We start from the raw sequence: 18,257 nt of genomic DNA, 5'->3' as shown, positions 1-18,257 counted from the left end.
ACCCATAATGTATAAACACATCCTAGTGTTACCCTGGCCCATGTTTTGGCCTATATCTCGAGACCCTAGTCACCAATAGGTATGAAAACTACCCTGTACTAAAGAACTCATCAACAGCTTTCATATGTTATCCATATTCTATAAACATATTCTTGGGGTACCCGCGTCCACGTTTTCGCCTATATCTCGAGACCCTAGTCACCCACGGGTACGAAAAATACCCGGTATCAAAGTACTCGTAAACAGCTTCCATTTGATGCCCATATTGTACAAACATGTCCCAGGATTAACCAGGTACACGTTTTAATCTCAAGATCCTATCCAGAACGGGATGAAAAGTATCCTATGTCTGTCTCCTGGTACCCAAGCTACTCCTTCACCAATTTTCAGCGAAATGTGTTCATCCGTTCTTGAGTTATATACATATAGTGTAACTAACACCACTTTCTTTTATATATGGGGTATTCCATCCCATTTCGACCAATTTTGAACCCGACCCCTTTAGAATTGGATGAAAGTTTTTCTTCTTTTTCTAGCTTACGAAAGACGTTTTTCAGAAGTTTCTCAATTTTTTTCATCCAACTCAAAAAAAGTTATGAATTTTTAAAAAAACACCGTTTTTGTTTTCAAAATGCTATAACTTTTTCAAAAATTGACCGTTTGGGATCTTTTTTTTTAAATTTGTTTTTAAATGTACTTTTCGGAAAAAATTCGAAAAAAATGTTAAAGTTTTTTTTTTGTAATTTTTCAGTTTTTCGAATTTCGCCCTTTTTTTCTCATAAAAAACTTCAATCAATTCTGCAATCATCCCCACTAATCCCGGAGTGGGACGAGAATTTTTTTTTTTTTTTATTTAATTGAAAAAAAACTTCAAAATTTTTTTTGTTTTTTTTTCCGAAAAGTACATTTAAAAGCATATATTAAAAAAAATGATTCCAAACGGTCAATTTTTGAAAAAGTTATAGCATTTTGAAAAAAACACCGATCCTTGAATCATTTATCAATAGTCCGATAAAAACAAAAACAATTGCAAAAAAAACTTTTTTTGAATTTTTTCCGAAAAGTAAATTTAAAAACAAATTTAAAAAAAAAAAAAGATCCCAAACGGTCAATTTTTGAAAAAGTTATAGCATTTTGAAAACAAAAACGGTGTTTTTTTTTAAATCCATTACTTTTTTTGAGTTGGATGAAAAAATTTGAAAAACTTCTGAAAAACGTCTTTCGAAAGCTAGAAAAAGAAGAAAAACTTTCAGCCAATTCTAAAGCGGTCGGGTTCAAAATTGGTCGAAATGGGATGGAATACCCCATATATACATCACATTAGAAACTTCAAAAATAACAGTATTTCTCCACTATTTAATGGATGTTATTATACAATCTTCAATCACTCTATCTATTAAAAAAAGTGCATCAAAATCCGTTGCGTAATTTTAAAGGTTTAAGCATTCAAAGGGACATAACATATGTACATCCATACATGCCTATAAACCTACGACCGAAGTTAAATAACGCAGCGAATGCTATGTATGTACGTATGAGTCGCATCATGCCTCACTCAAAAGCAATTTGCGCGCACAGTTAACATCGAACAACCACATGCACGCATTTTTTGGTAAAAATGTTACTTTTTTTAAACAATTTGGCTGATATAAGAAAGGAATAAAGTATTTTTTTTCTTTATGCAGAACGAAGGTAAATATTTCAAAGTTTTACTGCAAAGTAAAATTTTTCAAATCCATCCATCCGTTTATGAGTTTTAGCTGTGTAAACAAAAATTTTATAATTTTTTACTACATTTTGTCAATTTCTCACGCCCCTATAATATACGTCTTCAAATTATATTGACAATATCCATTGCACGTAGTTAAGTTTTCAAATGCAAAAAAACCGTTTTAAAATCGGAGCATTCTGTATGAAGTGATGTGCGTACATGTCGTTTAGCGACTTTATTTTATAATGTTTATAGATAAAGAAGATACATAATAAAGTGCGAACAAATTAACATAATACAAATAAAAAAATATAAATCGCTTTTAAATTATATCGAACGTTATTATTTTCAAAATAACTTTAAACCAATAATGAACGAAAAATACTAGTATTATTGTGAAAAAAGTGTCGGGCGCTCGATATGCGAAAAATATGGCACAAATCGCACACGTTTTTTTATACCCGCAGTACTTTTACACAGGGTATTATAACTTTGATTAGATAACGGTTGGTTGTGCAGGTATAAAGGAATCGAGATAGATATAGACTTCCATATATCAAAATCATCAGTATCGAAAAAAAATTTGATTGAGACATGTCCGTCCGTCTGCCCGTTAACACAATAACTTGAGTAAATATTGAGATATCTTCACCAAGTTTGGTACACGAGCTTATCTGGGCCCAGAATAGATTGGTATTGAAAATGAGCGAAATCGGATGATAACCAATTTCACTTTTTATATATATAACATTTTGGAAAGCACAAAAAACTTGATTATTTAGTAAATAATACACCTAGAATGTTGAAATTTGACGTGTAGACCGATACTGACACTCTTGATAAAAATTTGAAAAAATTGTTTAAAATGGGCGTGGCACCGTCCACTTGTGATAAAATCAATTTTACGAATATTATTAATCATAAATCAAAAATCGTTAAACCTATCGTAACAAAATTCGGCAGAAAGGTTACATTTACTATAAGGAATGCTTTGAAGAAAAATTAACGAAATCGGTTAAGGACTACACCTACTTTTATATAAACGATTTTTAAAGGGGTCATGGACGAATAAAATAAGCTATATCTTTGCAAAAAGAACTTTATATCAATGGTATTTAATTTCCCAAGTGGATTTATAACAAGAAATAGGAAAAACCTCAAATTTACAAAAATGGGCGTGGCACCGCCCCTTTTATGACTAAGCAATTTTCTATGTTTCGGGAGCCATAACTCGAAGAAAAATTAACGGATCGTAATAGAGTTGGGTACAAAAATTTCCCCTATAGCAGGAATTATTTCTAGGAAAAATGAACGAGATCGACCAAAGACCACGCCCACTTTTATATAAAAGATTTTTAAAAGGGTCGTAGACGAAAATAATAAGCTATATCTTAGTGAAAAAGAGCTTTGTATCAATAGAATTTTACTTTCTAAACTGAATTATAACATTTAATTGGAAAACACTAAAATTGAAAATGGGTGTTGCACCGCCCCTTTTTCGTCTAAGGAATTTTCAATGTTTAGGGAGCCATAACTCGAAAAAAAATTTACATATCTTAACAAAATTGGGTACACATATTTTCCTTATAGCAGGAAATATGAATAAGATTGGTTAAGGACCATGCCCGCTTTTATATAAATTACTTTAAAAAGGGTCGTAGCAAAAATAATAAAAGCAAAAATCTTAGCGAAAAATGGTTTTGTACCAATCGTATTTTTATTGTTCTGTTATATCTTTATTTTAAAATAAACAGTAGGGGAATTCCCATATCTGAAAGAAAACTGCATTATTACCCGCTCAAGGTTATTGGTGTTAGCCCCTGTATCCTTTTTGCTTCTTTTAAACGAAAATTATGTATATGTATTATTGCGCAGCCTTGTAACACTATTAGGCAAGGTGCACACGGGGCTATGCGTCTTAGACGCGTATTAGACGCTGCAGGCGAAATCTGTACGCTTTGATGTCGAACACATGTACTTGAATGGAGAGCTGCACACGACGCGTAAGCTGCATGAAAGCAACAAAGCATGAAAGCTTCATGTAGCTAAGCGTACAGCAATGTTGGTAGCTGAGCGTACGTAACCTTGAAAAAAAGAAGAACAAGATGTTTGCTTACATTTTTTTTTAACCCAAATTTGTGTAATTAGTTAGAAAATAGAATTTTAGTTAACAAAAGTACGTGAAAGGTATATTACCAAAGCGAAAAAGAGTATTCAACATCACAAAAGCTTTGTTGGACATTGTTGAAGCGATTAAAAGGCTAAAAAGTGTTGGAAACTAGAAATCACTTTTTTATCTAGTCCGCGGTGGTGTAAAGTTGCCTTTCATAATTTACAAAGGCACGGGGATGCAAACAACTTTTAATACCTGTTTTCCTTTGGTTTCGGGGACAAATATACCTGAAGAAATTAAATTTCTTATATTTTTCAATAATTTTTTGCAATTTGTAGCAACGCTCGAAAGTAGCTTCGTGTGCAGATCTTGAGGCGTAGAGAAATCGTAGCTACATGTCATATCTTTTACGCGTCTATGAAGCTACGCCACTTGTGCATCTTGCCTTCAGCACACAAAACAAACAACAACAGCATTTCAAGTGTACAGCTGGGTATGTAATGTTTGGTTTCACCCGAACTTAGACTTCCATACTTGTTCACAATAATACTAATATTTTTCGTTCATTGTCTTAAACTTATTTTGAAAACTATTTCTTTGGATAGGCGGCCACCGTGGTGTGATGGTAGCGTGCTCCGCCTACCACACCGGATGCCCTGGGTTCAAACCCCGTGCAAAGCAACATCAAAAAGTTTAGAAATAAAGTTTTTCAATTAGAAGACAATTTTTCTAAGCGGGGTCGCCCCTCGGCAGTGTTTTGATTGAATTTTTTATAACTTTATTTACTTTCATATACTATAAAAGCGTATTTTCTAGTTTTTATAAACTATGTATATTTATTTCACACAAAAAAATGTTGGTGCCAAAACCGCACTTTGTGGTGTTGTTCTATATAAAAACCAAAATAGTGTGAATTTCGTCCCCAAGAAGTGTTGAAAAATAGCTATTCTTAAAATAGAATTTAAATAATAATAAAAAAAAGATTATTGTAGTTGCTTCGGCCGGAATTTGAACCCAGGACTTTCGGCTTGAAAAGCGAATCACGCTTCCACCACACCACTGCGGCTTGCTCTTTACATCTGTCATTACTCAATACAACGACAAGAGCGTTGACTCCAAAATTAGGTTAAATATCACTCCGAAAAGTGTAATAATATACAATAATACCTATGTAACTTTTTCGCATTGCACTATTTTTGTGCTAAATTCGAAAATACACCAAAATTAGTTTGAATATTACTCCGAAAAGTGTTGGAACCACACTTCATTCTTTTATGTGTTATTTTTAACTCTCCTTTGCGCACTTAACCTAGAGAGTTACATACATACAAGTGAAGCTAATATAAGCCTGTGAACGGTTGAAGTGGCATATTTATTAACATTTAAGAAAATTTATTCAATACATGAATAAACAACATTGATTAGAAATCCATAGTGAACTAAACTTTCTCAATTCACTTGAAATTACTCAGGGCGTAAATGTTCCGTTTTGGTGTGGACCTGCAAATATGTTCTTAACAATTAGTCAAATTTGACGTCCAACCAAATTCTTAGAAGTTTCAAGCCATACAAAATACGTATATGTATATGTAGGTATGTAGTATAAGAAGAGTCAAGTTTAAAGTGCTCCAAGTTTGGGATACATATGTCGTCATTCAATGTTTCTGTCGTGTGCCGCTGCTGGTGTTTAACAATTGGTTTTGTTGCCTATTCACATCGCCTTTTGTTTGTGCTTTTACTCTATGTATTGCTCTTGTCTTGTTGTTGCTGTTGTTGTTATAACGCGGTTCGTTTATCTCGATTTGCTTTGTTTGCACAGCAAATTGTCCTCTGTAGGCCAACGTAGCAGTAGAGCAGCCAAGTGAACGCAGCTCACACCGCAGAAAACCTCATATCCACCTACACCCACATTAACTATATTACTAGGGATTTGAATCCCGGCATCCCGTGATTTTTATGTACCAAAAAATTCTCGGGACTACCTCGAGATTCTCGGATTTTATTATTTACTAATGCCTATTATAATTTTTCCAGAGAATGACAAAACAAAAGTGCTATAAGTTTATAGGGGTTATAGCGGCTCTGTTTAAATTGTTCGGTTCTAAATTTAGTTGCAACTTTTTTGACAGCTGCTGTTATTAACTTATTTGCCTTCTTGGCTGACGGTTTGAAAAGATCCATCTCAGCCAAGCTTTAAAGCCAATGTGGTATTCTCCAAACAAATTCTTAGATTGGATGTCCTGAAAAATTTTGCTGAGAGGCATTTTCGAATTCTCAGCTTAGTAAATAAAAGACAGTATATTATGCAAAATTTTACTTTCGATATCATACCATAAACGGTTTTTGTGAAGAACGTGAAGAACCAAAACTCACACAAAAACTTATTTTACAATACTATGCTAGAGTATTATACTAAAATAAATAATTCTTCCGACATTATCGGATAATAGTTATCAGCTTTGAAGCCATTTTCAAAAATAATATACCAATGTGCAAAAGAGCGAAATTAGATATACATATATATTTTTTTAATATTTCAATCATACCCTGCTGGTCTGTTATATGTACATAAGTATATATCTAATAATTTTTGGATTTTGAATTTTGGTGTTACTAAGACAAAACTCGCAGGAAAAGGTGTTTAAAATGCTAAGATCATCCCAATTTTTTTCTTGAAATTTTTATCCTTGGAAATTTCGAGCCTTGGAAACACCTTGTCCGAAATCCCGAAAAAGCAAAAATTGAAAAATTTGTATCACTATTTGTATCACTATTACATCCACAGACACATTTATGCATTAATGTTACGTATATAATCCAATTTGACTAGTATATTCATACATAATATACCCTCTTGTTTGTACTAGCTATGTATGTATAAAGAAAAGAGGGTATATGTTGTCTATGAGAATATTACAATAACACCAATAAGTGAGCAGCAGGTGGGCTTGAATTTGCGATCGACAAGAAACATTCAAGCTGAAGTGGGCAAATGTCAACGAATATGATGGATCATACATAGTTGTTGGTTTCTGAAATACATATGTATGTATGTACATTCATCATTGTTGCTATCAGTTGCTTAAATCCAGCCATACTAACGGATATATTTGTTTGCATGTATTTGGCTTGTATGTGTGGGTGTGCGTGTAAGGACAAAAGTTTATTGTACAATTTGCGAGAATATCCTGTCGTCAACTTTTCTAACTACTTTACCCCCACTTCTTTTCTTTACATGCCATTTTCATTCGTCGATTTGAAGAAGCCTCAGCTGTTTGTAGTTTAATTCGAAATTGCTTTACAACAATGTTTAAAATTTACATAACTTTCTAGGATATCAATTTCACTAAACAACAAAATTGATGCAGCTCGAAAACATGTTTTCCTTAAATAAGTTTTCTTAATTTTAGATTTACATATTTGTGTTAATACATACTTTTTTTCAAAATCTGTGATGATAGCCCAACCATGTCAAAGTTTAAAGCAAGAATTTTAACTAAGAAGTTCAAGCCTCGTTTCTTTGGTCGTTATATAAGTTCCCTTCCATTAAGTTTGTGTACGCATCGTAGGATACCCAAAGCACAAGATTACGTTAATCACTCTTTACCAAATATTTTTCGTGGACTAAAAAATTTCTGGACTTAGAGAATAACCTAGTTAATTAAAAAAGTTCTGGGGAAAAAATAAAAATCACGCATTGATTTGCATTGGCATTACTTGATAGAGTGTGTATTAATTAGAATATGGGTGGTATGCAATATTATCGTTCCACCCAAATCACATGATACAGGACATTTATTTTTATGATTAGAATAGAGTTCGTTTCAATTCCAATCCATATTTGCATTTGCAAAACTTAAATACTGACATCAGTATCAAACCGTCAAATATCGATCTTTATAGGGAGATTTAAATCTGAGTTCTGCATAGAAAAGATAAAAACACTGGTGAAGCCTTTTAGCCTTTTCTCCATTTTCCAGAGGCCAACATTTTAAAAAGAATTTGTCACAGTTTACACTTACATCGAAAAAAAAGTTTGGTCTAGTCAAGCAGGGAAATTCGGCGTACCACAAGTTTTGATAGGCTAAACCCCCTTTTATTCAACTTGATATTATATCTGTTTTACCCGTGAAATCTATTACATATGCAAATCGAGAGAAGACTTTTTGTTTAAATGCAATATAGCAATATACAGAAATAAATATAAATATTTACGAAAGTTTGGATACAAACGGCTCGATGTTGTTGTTTTAGCAGTGCTTCGCCCCATGCAATAGGTGCGACCACTCACTTATTGTCATCAACGGGAGTTCGAGCAAACTTGAAGTTTGGACTAGGGAGATAAGGGTGTTAGAGGCGTTGGATCCACATTGCAAATGAAAAGATGGTTGATGTTATGGGGTTATACATTACAAGCTTAACATACTTTGGGTATGTCAGGGTTGATTCTGGATAAGTAAGAGTTTAACCTATAACAGTATCCAGCTCGAAGCTGAGCTTGAGTGAAGCGCGTCCCCCTGGGGAGGTTGCTTTCCTCAACTGCAAGTTTGGGGTATTTATCTTTAAGGACGGTATTAACCGGACAGTCCCTGGCATAGAGGTCCGATGGATTTATGGATGTTTCTGAGGGCCTTGTCATGCTCATAATTTTCAAATGACTGTGTTCATAAGTACCGGGTTTCTTCATAGTTCTAACGGAGATTACTTCTTAAGTTTCTAGGAGGCGGGCCCCTTCAATCGGATATTTTTTGGGATGTGCAGGTTTCTAGGTATTCAACTGAAACTATTTATTCACTTTCTCTCTTTTATAGGGAGTATTTTCGCCTCACTGTGTAGAGTGTGTTTTGGGGAAATAAGAAGACATCCCGGGCTACATAGTACAACAGCTGCTTTGACTACAGCTCTAAAATTTTAACTAACTAATTTCTTCCTACTTGGTTTGGCAAGCACTGTATTTTTGCATTGAAAAGCATGCCAGCGAAAGTTTATCTTGCGACTATTTTCGTTACTATTTAATCAGGACTATTTCTAAAAAGATTTCAGGGTTGGGGGAACTGAACCTTTTCGAAATAGTTACAAAGTGGTTAAAAACAATATCGAAATAAAAACATAAATAACGTCGAACATATCTTGTATTGTATGGTCCTTTATATAAAACCTTAGAATGTTATACCAAAAATCCTAAAAAATTCCGTAATGTCCCCGAAAATATCGGGAACTACTCTAAAAGTCATCACGAAACTACGGTTGACATATCTCTGACACAAAAGGATTTATTAGTATTCTACTGGCTATTAAAACTGCCACTCCACTGGACATATTTAGTTTCTTGTTACTCAAATATGTTTATATTCTTAAAAACCGTCCGCATTTTTGCGATTAATCAGGGCCCGTATTACGTGTTATGATCCGTAATCGAAACGCATTTTTTAAATCACAATAGCTCCGAAATGGTGGATTGGATTAATGGCATATGCGAACTAGCGACAAATAGAACTCATTATTAAAATTTTTAGAAATGGTTTGGCAGTTACAACGTTATCGCTTGAGTGCAAATTGTTTTCAGTCACTGATAGCAACACGAAATAAGAAACCAATGACAATTTGTATTTATTATTTTTATGTTTGTGATGATAATATAAATACATATTACTAATACAAAACCAAGCTATGGAGTTAGCCGGATATGGATATGGTCGGTTTTGAAATTACCTGCCGATGTCTTTGGCCTATATTGGTGCAAGTAAAAGCCAAACATTCTCTCATTTATTAACTAATAATACAAGTAAAACGTATACATTTTTAAATTTTATTTCAAAACTTAACAAAAAATAAGTATTCAGAGAAACACACAAAGGAAGTTCAAATTTTTGTGCATTTGGTGTTGAAAGCGTTGCCATAGCAAATGAAAGCTTCGGATCATGAAGAACTTTTTGTCTTGCATATTTTGTTTTCTTTTGACAGTTGCTAAATTGCTATGCAAAATTGAAAAAAAAACTACGGCTTTTGATGTTGGGTATTTTCCATGACGTAGAAAATGCATAGCCGTATAACTTTTTGGCGTTTTGTGTAAAAATACTACACCATTGTGCAAATACAATGATGCTAGACCATTTGCACAAAATCCTGAACTCCCCTTTTTAAATTATTTGTTTTCAAATGAAACGTTCACAAACGAAACCAGACTAAAGATAATTGACTCAAAATACGTCTTGACCAGTGTTGCCAGAGGAAGGAGATGAAAAATCTTAATTTTTATAGAAAAAAACTTCATTTGAAGATTTAGGTAGCAAAAAAATCTTCTTTATACCCAAAAATCTTCACTAAATGATTTTTAATCGCTCTTTTACAGGAACTGATTTCCTGACCGATTTTAGGACGTGCAATCAAAAATTATAAAACAATTGATTGAACGTCAAAAAATCTACTTATCTAAAAAATCCCTAAAGAATAAACTCAAAATCTATTTCCCCATAAGAACTTATTGAAATGTTCATATAGTATTTCTTAAGCAAACCCTCTTCCATTCTTCTAATAGACTCAATCCGTTAAAAAACTCTCAACTTTTGTACAACCAATATTTCCATATCTGGTAAATAGATGAGACATGTTAGATAATGATTACTAATCGTAATGGTTATGGATTTAATTCATAGTAATGGTTATGGAATTAAACATATAAACAACAAGTAAGGAAGGCTAAGTTCGGGTTTAACCGAACATTACATACTCAGCTTAGAGCTTTCATTTAGCAAAATGAACCTAGGGTAACCCTGGAATATGTTTGTATGACATGAGTTTCAAATGGAAGGTATTAAAAAGTATTTTAAAAGGGAGTGGACCATAGGTCTATAGGTGGATGCCATTTCGGGATATCGCCATTAAGGTGGACCAAGGGTGACTCTCGAATGTGTGCTGTACGATATGGGTATCAAATTAAAGTTATTAATGAGGGTTTTAAAAGCAAGGGGCCCTTGGCTGTATATGTGAAGGCGTTTTCGAGATATCGACCAAAATGTGGACCAGGGTGACACAGAACATCATCTGTCGGGTACCGCTAATTTATTTATATAAGTATGTAATACCACGAACAGAATACCTGCCAAGATTCCAAGGGCTTTTGATTTCGCCCTGCAAACCTTTTTCATTTTCTTCTACTTAATATGGTAGGTGTCACACCCATTTAACAAATTTTTTTCTAAATTTATATTTTGCGTCAATAAACCAATCCAATTACCATGTTTCATCTCTTTTTTCACATTTGGTATAGAATTATGGCCTTTTTTCATTTTTCGTAATGTTCGATATCGAAAAAGTGGGCGAGGTCATAGTCGGATTTCGGCCATTTTTTATACCAAGATAAAGTGAGTTAACATAAGTACGTGAACTAAGTTTAGTAAAGATATACCGATTTTTGCTCAAGTTACAGTCTTAACGGCCGAGCGGAAGGACAGACGGTGGACTGTGTATAAAAACTGAACGTGGCTTCAACCGATTTCGCCCATTTTCACGGAAAACAGTTATCGTCATAGAATCTATGCTCCTACGAAATGCCACAGGGATTGGTAAATTTTTTTTCGACTTATGGCATTAAAAGTATTCTAGACGAATTAAATGAAAAAGGGCGGAGCCACGCCCATTTTGAAATTTTCTTTTATTTTTGTATTTTGTTGCACCATATCATTACTGGAGTTGACTGTTGACATAATTTACTTATATACTGTAAAAATATTAAATTTTTATTAAAATTTGACTTTAAAATCTTTTTTTTTAAAGTGGACGTGTTAGTCATCCGATTTTGCTAATTTTTATTCAGCACATATATAGTAATAGGAGTAACGCGCCTGCCAAATTTGATCATGATATCTTCAACGACTGCCAAATTACAGCTTGCATAACTTATAAATTTCCTTCTTTTAAAAGTGGACGGTTCCACGCCCATTGTCCAAAATTTTAGTAATTTTCTATTTTGAGTCATACGGTCAACGCACGTACCAAGTTTTGTCGCTGTATACGTCTTTGGTAATGAATTATCGCACTTTTACCGCTTTTCGAAATTTTTGATATCGGAAAAGTGGGCGTGGTTGTAGTCCGATTTCGTTCATTTTAAATAGCGATCTGAGATGAGCGCCCAGGAACCTACGTACCAAATTTCATCAAGATAGCTCAAAATTTACTCAAGTTATCGTGTTTACGGCGGCCACCGTGGTGTGATGGTAGCGTGCTCCGCCTATCACACCGTATGCCCTGGGATGGCACCACGGGCAAAGCAACATCAAAATTTTAGAAATAAGGTTTTTCAATTAGAAGAAAATTTTTCTAAGCGGGGTCTCCCCTCGGCAGTGTTTGGCAAGCGCTCCGGGTGTATTTCTGCCATGAAAAGCTCTCAGTGAAAACTCATCTGCCTTGCAGATGCCGTTCGGAGTCGGCATAAAACATGTAGGTCCCGTCCGGCCAATTTGTAGGGAAAATCAAGAAGAGCACGACGCAAATTGGAACAGAAGCTCGGCCTTAGATCTCTTCGTAGGTTATCGCGCCTTACATTTATTTATCGTGTTTACGGACGGACGGACGGACGTACATGACTAAATGAATTTCTTTTTTCACCCAGATAATTTTGATATATAGTAGTCTATATCTATCTCCATTAGTTTATGCCATTACGGATTACCGTTATGCGAACAAAGTTAATATACTCTGTGAGCTCTGCTCAGCTGAGTATAAAAAGAAATGGTAGGTTAGTAGTTGGGTAAAAGAAACGGCAACAATCAAAACAATTAAAAATAATAATTTTTTGATTATTTTTAATCAAAACTATATAATAATTACTTTTTTCTGAAAAGAATTTAAAATAATCATTACCAATTAAAAAACCGTCTAAATAATTGATTACTTATCATAATTCAAACTTAATAGCTTTGAAATAGATAAAGCATTGGTGTGTCGAACATGTTACTTTGATCGAAAACCCAATGTTTTTTAGAAAATTTTATTGGCTATGGGTTGAGCCACCTTATTTTGCTATGAAACCCCCAACTGAGTAAAAATATAACTTATGTCTTAAACAGGTCAGGTACATAGATATCTCTTACGAAAATGTTCAGTGATAGATATGGAGTTTGGCTTAAAAATAGTAGCGGTATAAAGGAATTTAGCCTGTAACTATTCGGAAAGAAACATTTTTTGGCAGATACATATGGAAATCTTCATTATGAAGATTTTTTCAGTGCAATTTTTGGAAATCTAAAAAACTATTTGAAGATTTCTGACAAAAAAATCTTAATTTTGAAGATCAATCTTCACTTATGGCAACGCTGGTCGTGACATGCAGAATATGCCGGAATAACAAAATTGCGAATTACTATTGGTCGGTTGGATATGGCCAGTTTTGAACGTAAGGCACCATTGGAGATAGCCAATTTTGAAACTAAGGGCATTTTAAATATAGTAATTTGTCTTGAATATGGCCGGTTTTGTTAAGAAATTATTTTAGTATTAAATACAGGAGATGTTTTAGAATATAATGTTATACTTAGCTTAAAAAATTTAAATTTTGGAGATGGCCGGTTTTGAAAATAGACGATTTACATAAGGTATGTAAAATATGAGAAGTTAATCATGTTTTTAGTATTCATAACAGCGTGATTGTCACTCGCCCACTGAGTGTCGATTTAGTCAATTGTTGTAGTTGCTGAAAATCCTTAAAAGTTTTCCATGTCCGAACATATGCCAACAAAATGCAATCATGTATTTGGTAACAAATGCTTAAACACGTGTTGTACTTTCAACACCAACACTAACAACCATCACACCCTCCAACAACCAAATCGACATTCGAGAATTTCCAACAATGAATAAAAAATCTCGTGTGCAAGTCCAATTTGTTCAGAATGTTACTAATTTATTGGCCATGTTCGCAAAATACCGCACCACATAGTAATTGTGTGCTGTTGCTGCCCGCTACCAACACATTGCTGTAATGCAATGGTTAATGGCCACACTCTTGTCGTTATCCTTCTGATTCTCGTGTGGCATGCCACATTCCACAAAAGCACAATACTTGTACGTATGTAGTTATGTATAAAGATGTGTCGCCAAAAGCATAAATATATAGAAACAAAACAACGTTGCAGGAGCAATTGTTGCATTGGTCAGTTGGCATTAAGTATTGTGTGGCAAGTGAAAATGGGTGCGGGAAGATAATAACAAGAAATAGTTGAAATGTGCAAAACAACAATGCAGCTAGCCAGCGAAGCGAAATGCCTTCTTCATGTGCAACTAATGCATTTATGATGTGTCAGCTGCTGGCATGTCCTTTCGCATGCTCTACCAGACAGCAACGCATTTATCCTTCGGGTCAACAGCAGCAGTACATGAGCAGTAGTAAAATCACTGAGTCGTCGTCAATGGCAGAAGGAACGTAACACAAATCTCGGCATTTGCGGTTGCATGATCACACGATATACACGAAAGACTGTTGGATGGACATGGGAGGTGCGTGTTTCGGGTACTGAACAGTGTTGAATATGATAAACCTGGCAGCAACAATACCAACACAACAAGCAAACAGAGCCACCGGTACAACTATAATTCTCTAAGCCAGTTGACCAGCATTGGTGGTTATGATGCAGCTGATGGCCAAATTTTGTAAGGCTTATAATTGTTTAAAGGGGGAATCATAGCGAGGCAGTAGCCGCTTATCCTTTCGTTTATTTTGTGGTGCTTGCAAAACATTTTTCCTAACAAAGTAATATAACAAACTTCCACTAATTACAACACTTCTCATTTATCTGAAATTTTTTCTTCCTTTTCTCTTTCCAGTGAATACCACATCGAATTCCTCATCCAACAAAGATTCAAGTAATATCACCAATTCGCAAGCTAGCGGCTGCACAGGAGCAAGCAGTGGCAGCGGGATAAGCAACTCTAATTCAAGCAGCTCGAACCCAAACGGGAACGGTACGCGTAGTTGCTGTACGCCCGATTCTCCAGAGAGTACGCGTGCTGTTGCACCACGCTCACCAATGTCACCGCAACTTCACCTATCTACTTTGGCACCGCCACCTCCACGACCAAATCGTAATGCTAGTGCTTCACCCGTGGTAAATGGCGCCACAACTACAACGCCTCCACCCTTACCCACTCCACCAACACAAGCCGCTCTAGCAGCGGCAGCAGCTGCAGCAGCTGTGCATGCCGAACAGACTCGCCTTCTAAGTAAAATACGCAAGTTTCTTGGCTCACTGGTACAGTTAGCTCAAGAGGTTCATCCAGAAGTGAGCGATAGGGTACGAGCGCTGGTGCTATCTTTGGTCAGTGGCAACATAAGTATAGATGACTTTCGCCAAACATTGCAGGATATAATTAATTTGCCGTTACGTCCCTACGTTATACCATTACTAAAAAACCACATTTCCTTGTTGCAACGAGAAATTGCCGAGCTTGCGCGCGCCACCAATCAGGTAAATTTCCATAGTCTAGTTTCAATTAATATATTAAACATATTTTTTTTTTCCATAATCCTAGACTCCCATCCAATATGTTACCACCAACGAGAATGTTGTAATGGAATTTTCCCCGCATGGGCCATTAGCCGAATATAGTGATATGTTTGTACACATTGAAGCGTCACAAGCTGCAGCAGCGGCAGCTGTAGCACAGGCAGCGGTTTCAAATGTCAGCAACACCACGAACATAGTCTTCAAACGTCGCGCTTCGGACACTTTAATGGAGCATCACAATGGAGTACAAGACTGGAATGAGTATATGACAGCTTATCCACCTGCTAAACGTGCTTTGCACGCACACACGGTGCATTTGAATAGTGCACCTACAGATGGGCGTCTTGGATTTGTCACTCAACCAACAATTTTTGATTATTCGGCAACTAGCAGTAGCGCATCGGCAGTAACTCAATCGGAGAACACTTTTAATAGTCTTATGGAGAAAGTAAGACTTAATTTCATATTTGATAAATACATATTTCAATCTATACAAATATTACTTACTTTAGGCGAGTCACAGAGAAGATCGTGATGTACGTGTAAATATTGGTTCTGAATCTGGAGCGCAACGTCATGCACCACGGTCAAGTCACCCATCTACAAGTGGCGGTACGAGCGGTATTAGCAACAGCAACCCTGCACTTGGCGGTGAAGAAGAATGGAAAAACATTCACACTATGCTCAATTGCATATCAGCAATGGTAGATAAAACCAAGCGAGCGATAACCATCCTGCAACACCGTGGTGTAGAGCCACATCAACCGAATTATGGGGAAATGAATTCTGCCTCTTTAGTGGAAATACGACGTCAAACAGAGGAGAAGGTGGCGGAATTTAAACGCAACGCCGAGGAAGCTGTCAATCAGGTAATATCTAAAAGTGAATGATATCACCCTAAGAGGTCATTTCCTACTTATGTATATATGTATATGCCCATATTAGGTAAAACGTCAAGCAATGATTGAGATACAACGTGCAGTGGTAGCAGCAGAAACGCGTGCATCTGAAGTTATGGCCCAAGAGCGGTTGCGCATGGAAAAGTTCTTTGTAGAAATGAGTCGACATTCTGGAGGCGTACACACTGCGGGCGCTACTGCTGCGAGCGTGGCGACGGTAGCAGTGGCAGCCGAGCGTGAGTTGGATAATAAGTCTCCTTCTATTACCGCTGGGCAAAATGTAAGTATGAAAACAATCGAAGATAGTAGTTAAAAGAAAAATTGTTTTTCCTTAAGGCTTGTTGGAACTGTGGACGCAAAGCAACAGAAACATGTTCTGGTTGTAATCTGGCGCGTTATTGCGGTGCATTCTGCCAGCATAAGGATTGGGAACATCATCATCAGGTGGATAAACGCATAAACTAAGTTAAACTGATATCAATGAAAGTGTTTTCCTTATTTTCTCACAGATTTGTGGCACCACACGCTCAACCGACCTCTCTGCTAAGCATGCCGTATCACAGGGAATACAACTTTCGGCTACTATGCGTGGCTCCATTAGCAGATCACCGCCCAACCAAAGTCAGCCAACGGCTCAGGTGCCGCAACCGCTGAACTCGGGAAGCGGCAGTGCTCCGCCACCTAGTTCTCTTGTAGCAAATGGAGTCGGCTCCAAATGACGCATTCGCATGATGAAGCCGAAGAAAAAATACTTGTGCTAGTCAAATTAAACTAAAAACTAAATATAAATTTATTAGAATACAACAAATTCATTAAATGTATGCAAAGAAATAATTAAAAAAAATAATAATAATAATAATTAAAGTAAGGAGTTAATCATTTACGCCGAAAAGGAGTATATAGTTATACATTTTATTGAATCAGCACAGCAATATCTGAACATAATCAAAATAGATTTTAAAAAATATATACATGGATAAAAGCAATTAACAATACCCAGATATCGGCTTTGAGGGGGCCCTTGTGTTATTCTCCATAAAAAACGCCATTTTGAATGAAGGCTGACGGCTTCGACCTACCGAAAGAACACACCTTGTAGTGAAAAGAGGGAAAAGTTTTAATGTTTCAAATTCACTTAAACGAAAGTCTTCGAACTTCAATTGTTTAAAAGAAAACCAATTACGCACAATTACAAACAGGTTAAGACAGAATCGAAGCACCCATCAAATATTTGCATTTTAATTTTGAAAATCTTCAATATCCACCAAATATAAAATTCTATAGAAAAAAACATAAAATATCAAACCAATATCAAAAGTAGTAAATCTAAAATTTAAATAATAAAATTAAATGTGAAAAACCCAAAAAAGCAAATATACTGTAATTTTAGTAATTTATTTATTACGTATTATATTACAATATTAAAATAATCTTAAATGTATTAATTTATGTTATCGCTGAATAAATATTAAAACTTGAAAACCAAAACATTATATGCAAATTTTATAAATGTTGTATATTGCTTTATTTTTAAAAATCGAAGAAACGTAAGTACACATTACAAAACTGTTCGTCCTTTTAGCAACCCGCATAAACAAGCAACAACGACAGAAATCAGAGATGGGTTACTCGATACAATATGACCCAAGAAGGAGCAGAAGTAAGTTGCAGTAATTATACCTTTCATGAAAATGAAATGGTATATTAATTTCGTCACGAATCCCAAAATTGTAAGTCCTTAAAGGAAAATAGATAGACCCACCAATAAGTATACCGAAATAATCAGGATGAAGAGCTGAGTTGATTTAGCCATGTCCGTCTGTCCGTCTGTCTGTTTGTATGCAAACTAGTCCCTCAATTTTTGAGATATCTTGATAAAATTTGGTGAGCGGGCGTATTTGGGTGTCCGATTAGGCATTTGTCGGAACCGACGGTATCGGACCACTATAGCATATATCGTCCATGCAACCGATTTTTCAGAAAAAGAGGATTTTTGTCACATCTTCCTAAATTTATCAGATTGAAGCTTCAAA

The 18,257-nt window shown here is 35.4% G+C and overlaps 1 protein-coding gene across 1 annotated transcript in view; it reads left to right on the top strand.

Annotated features, from left to right (window-relative positions):
• Window positions 1-17,717, top strand: part of nvy (CBFA2/RUNX1 partner transcriptional co-repressor nervy) — a 115,052-nt gene extending 97,335 nt beyond the window's left edge. The window contains exons 3-8 of the mRNA XM_067772778.1: window positions 14,646-15,286; window positions 15,351-15,773; window positions 15,838-16,194; window positions 16,271-16,504; window positions 16,561-16,668; window positions 16,734-17,717. Coding sequence (XP_067628879.1) covers window positions 14,646-15,286; window positions 15,351-15,773; window positions 15,838-16,194; window positions 16,271-16,504; window positions 16,561-16,668; window positions 16,734-16,943 — 1,973 coding nt within the window. The 3' untranslated portion in view covers window positions 16,944-17,717. The remainder of the gene's footprint in view (window positions 1-14,645; window positions 15,287-15,350; window positions 15,774-15,837; window positions 16,195-16,270; window positions 16,505-16,560; window positions 16,669-16,733) is intronic.
• Window positions 17,718-18,257: the final 540 nt, after the last annotated feature.

The sequence above is a fragment of the Eurosta solidaginis genome, chromosome 3 (genome assembly GCF_040869045.1).
Source record: "Eurosta solidaginis isolate ZX-2024a chromosome 3, ASM4086904v1, whole genome shotgun sequence".
Lineage (NCBI taxonomy): Eukaryota > Metazoa > Arthropoda > Insecta > Diptera > Tephritidae > Eurosta > Eurosta solidaginis.
The sequence above is the reverse complement of the archived record's forward strand: the minus strand, read 5'-3'. Positions and strand labels throughout refer to the sequence as shown.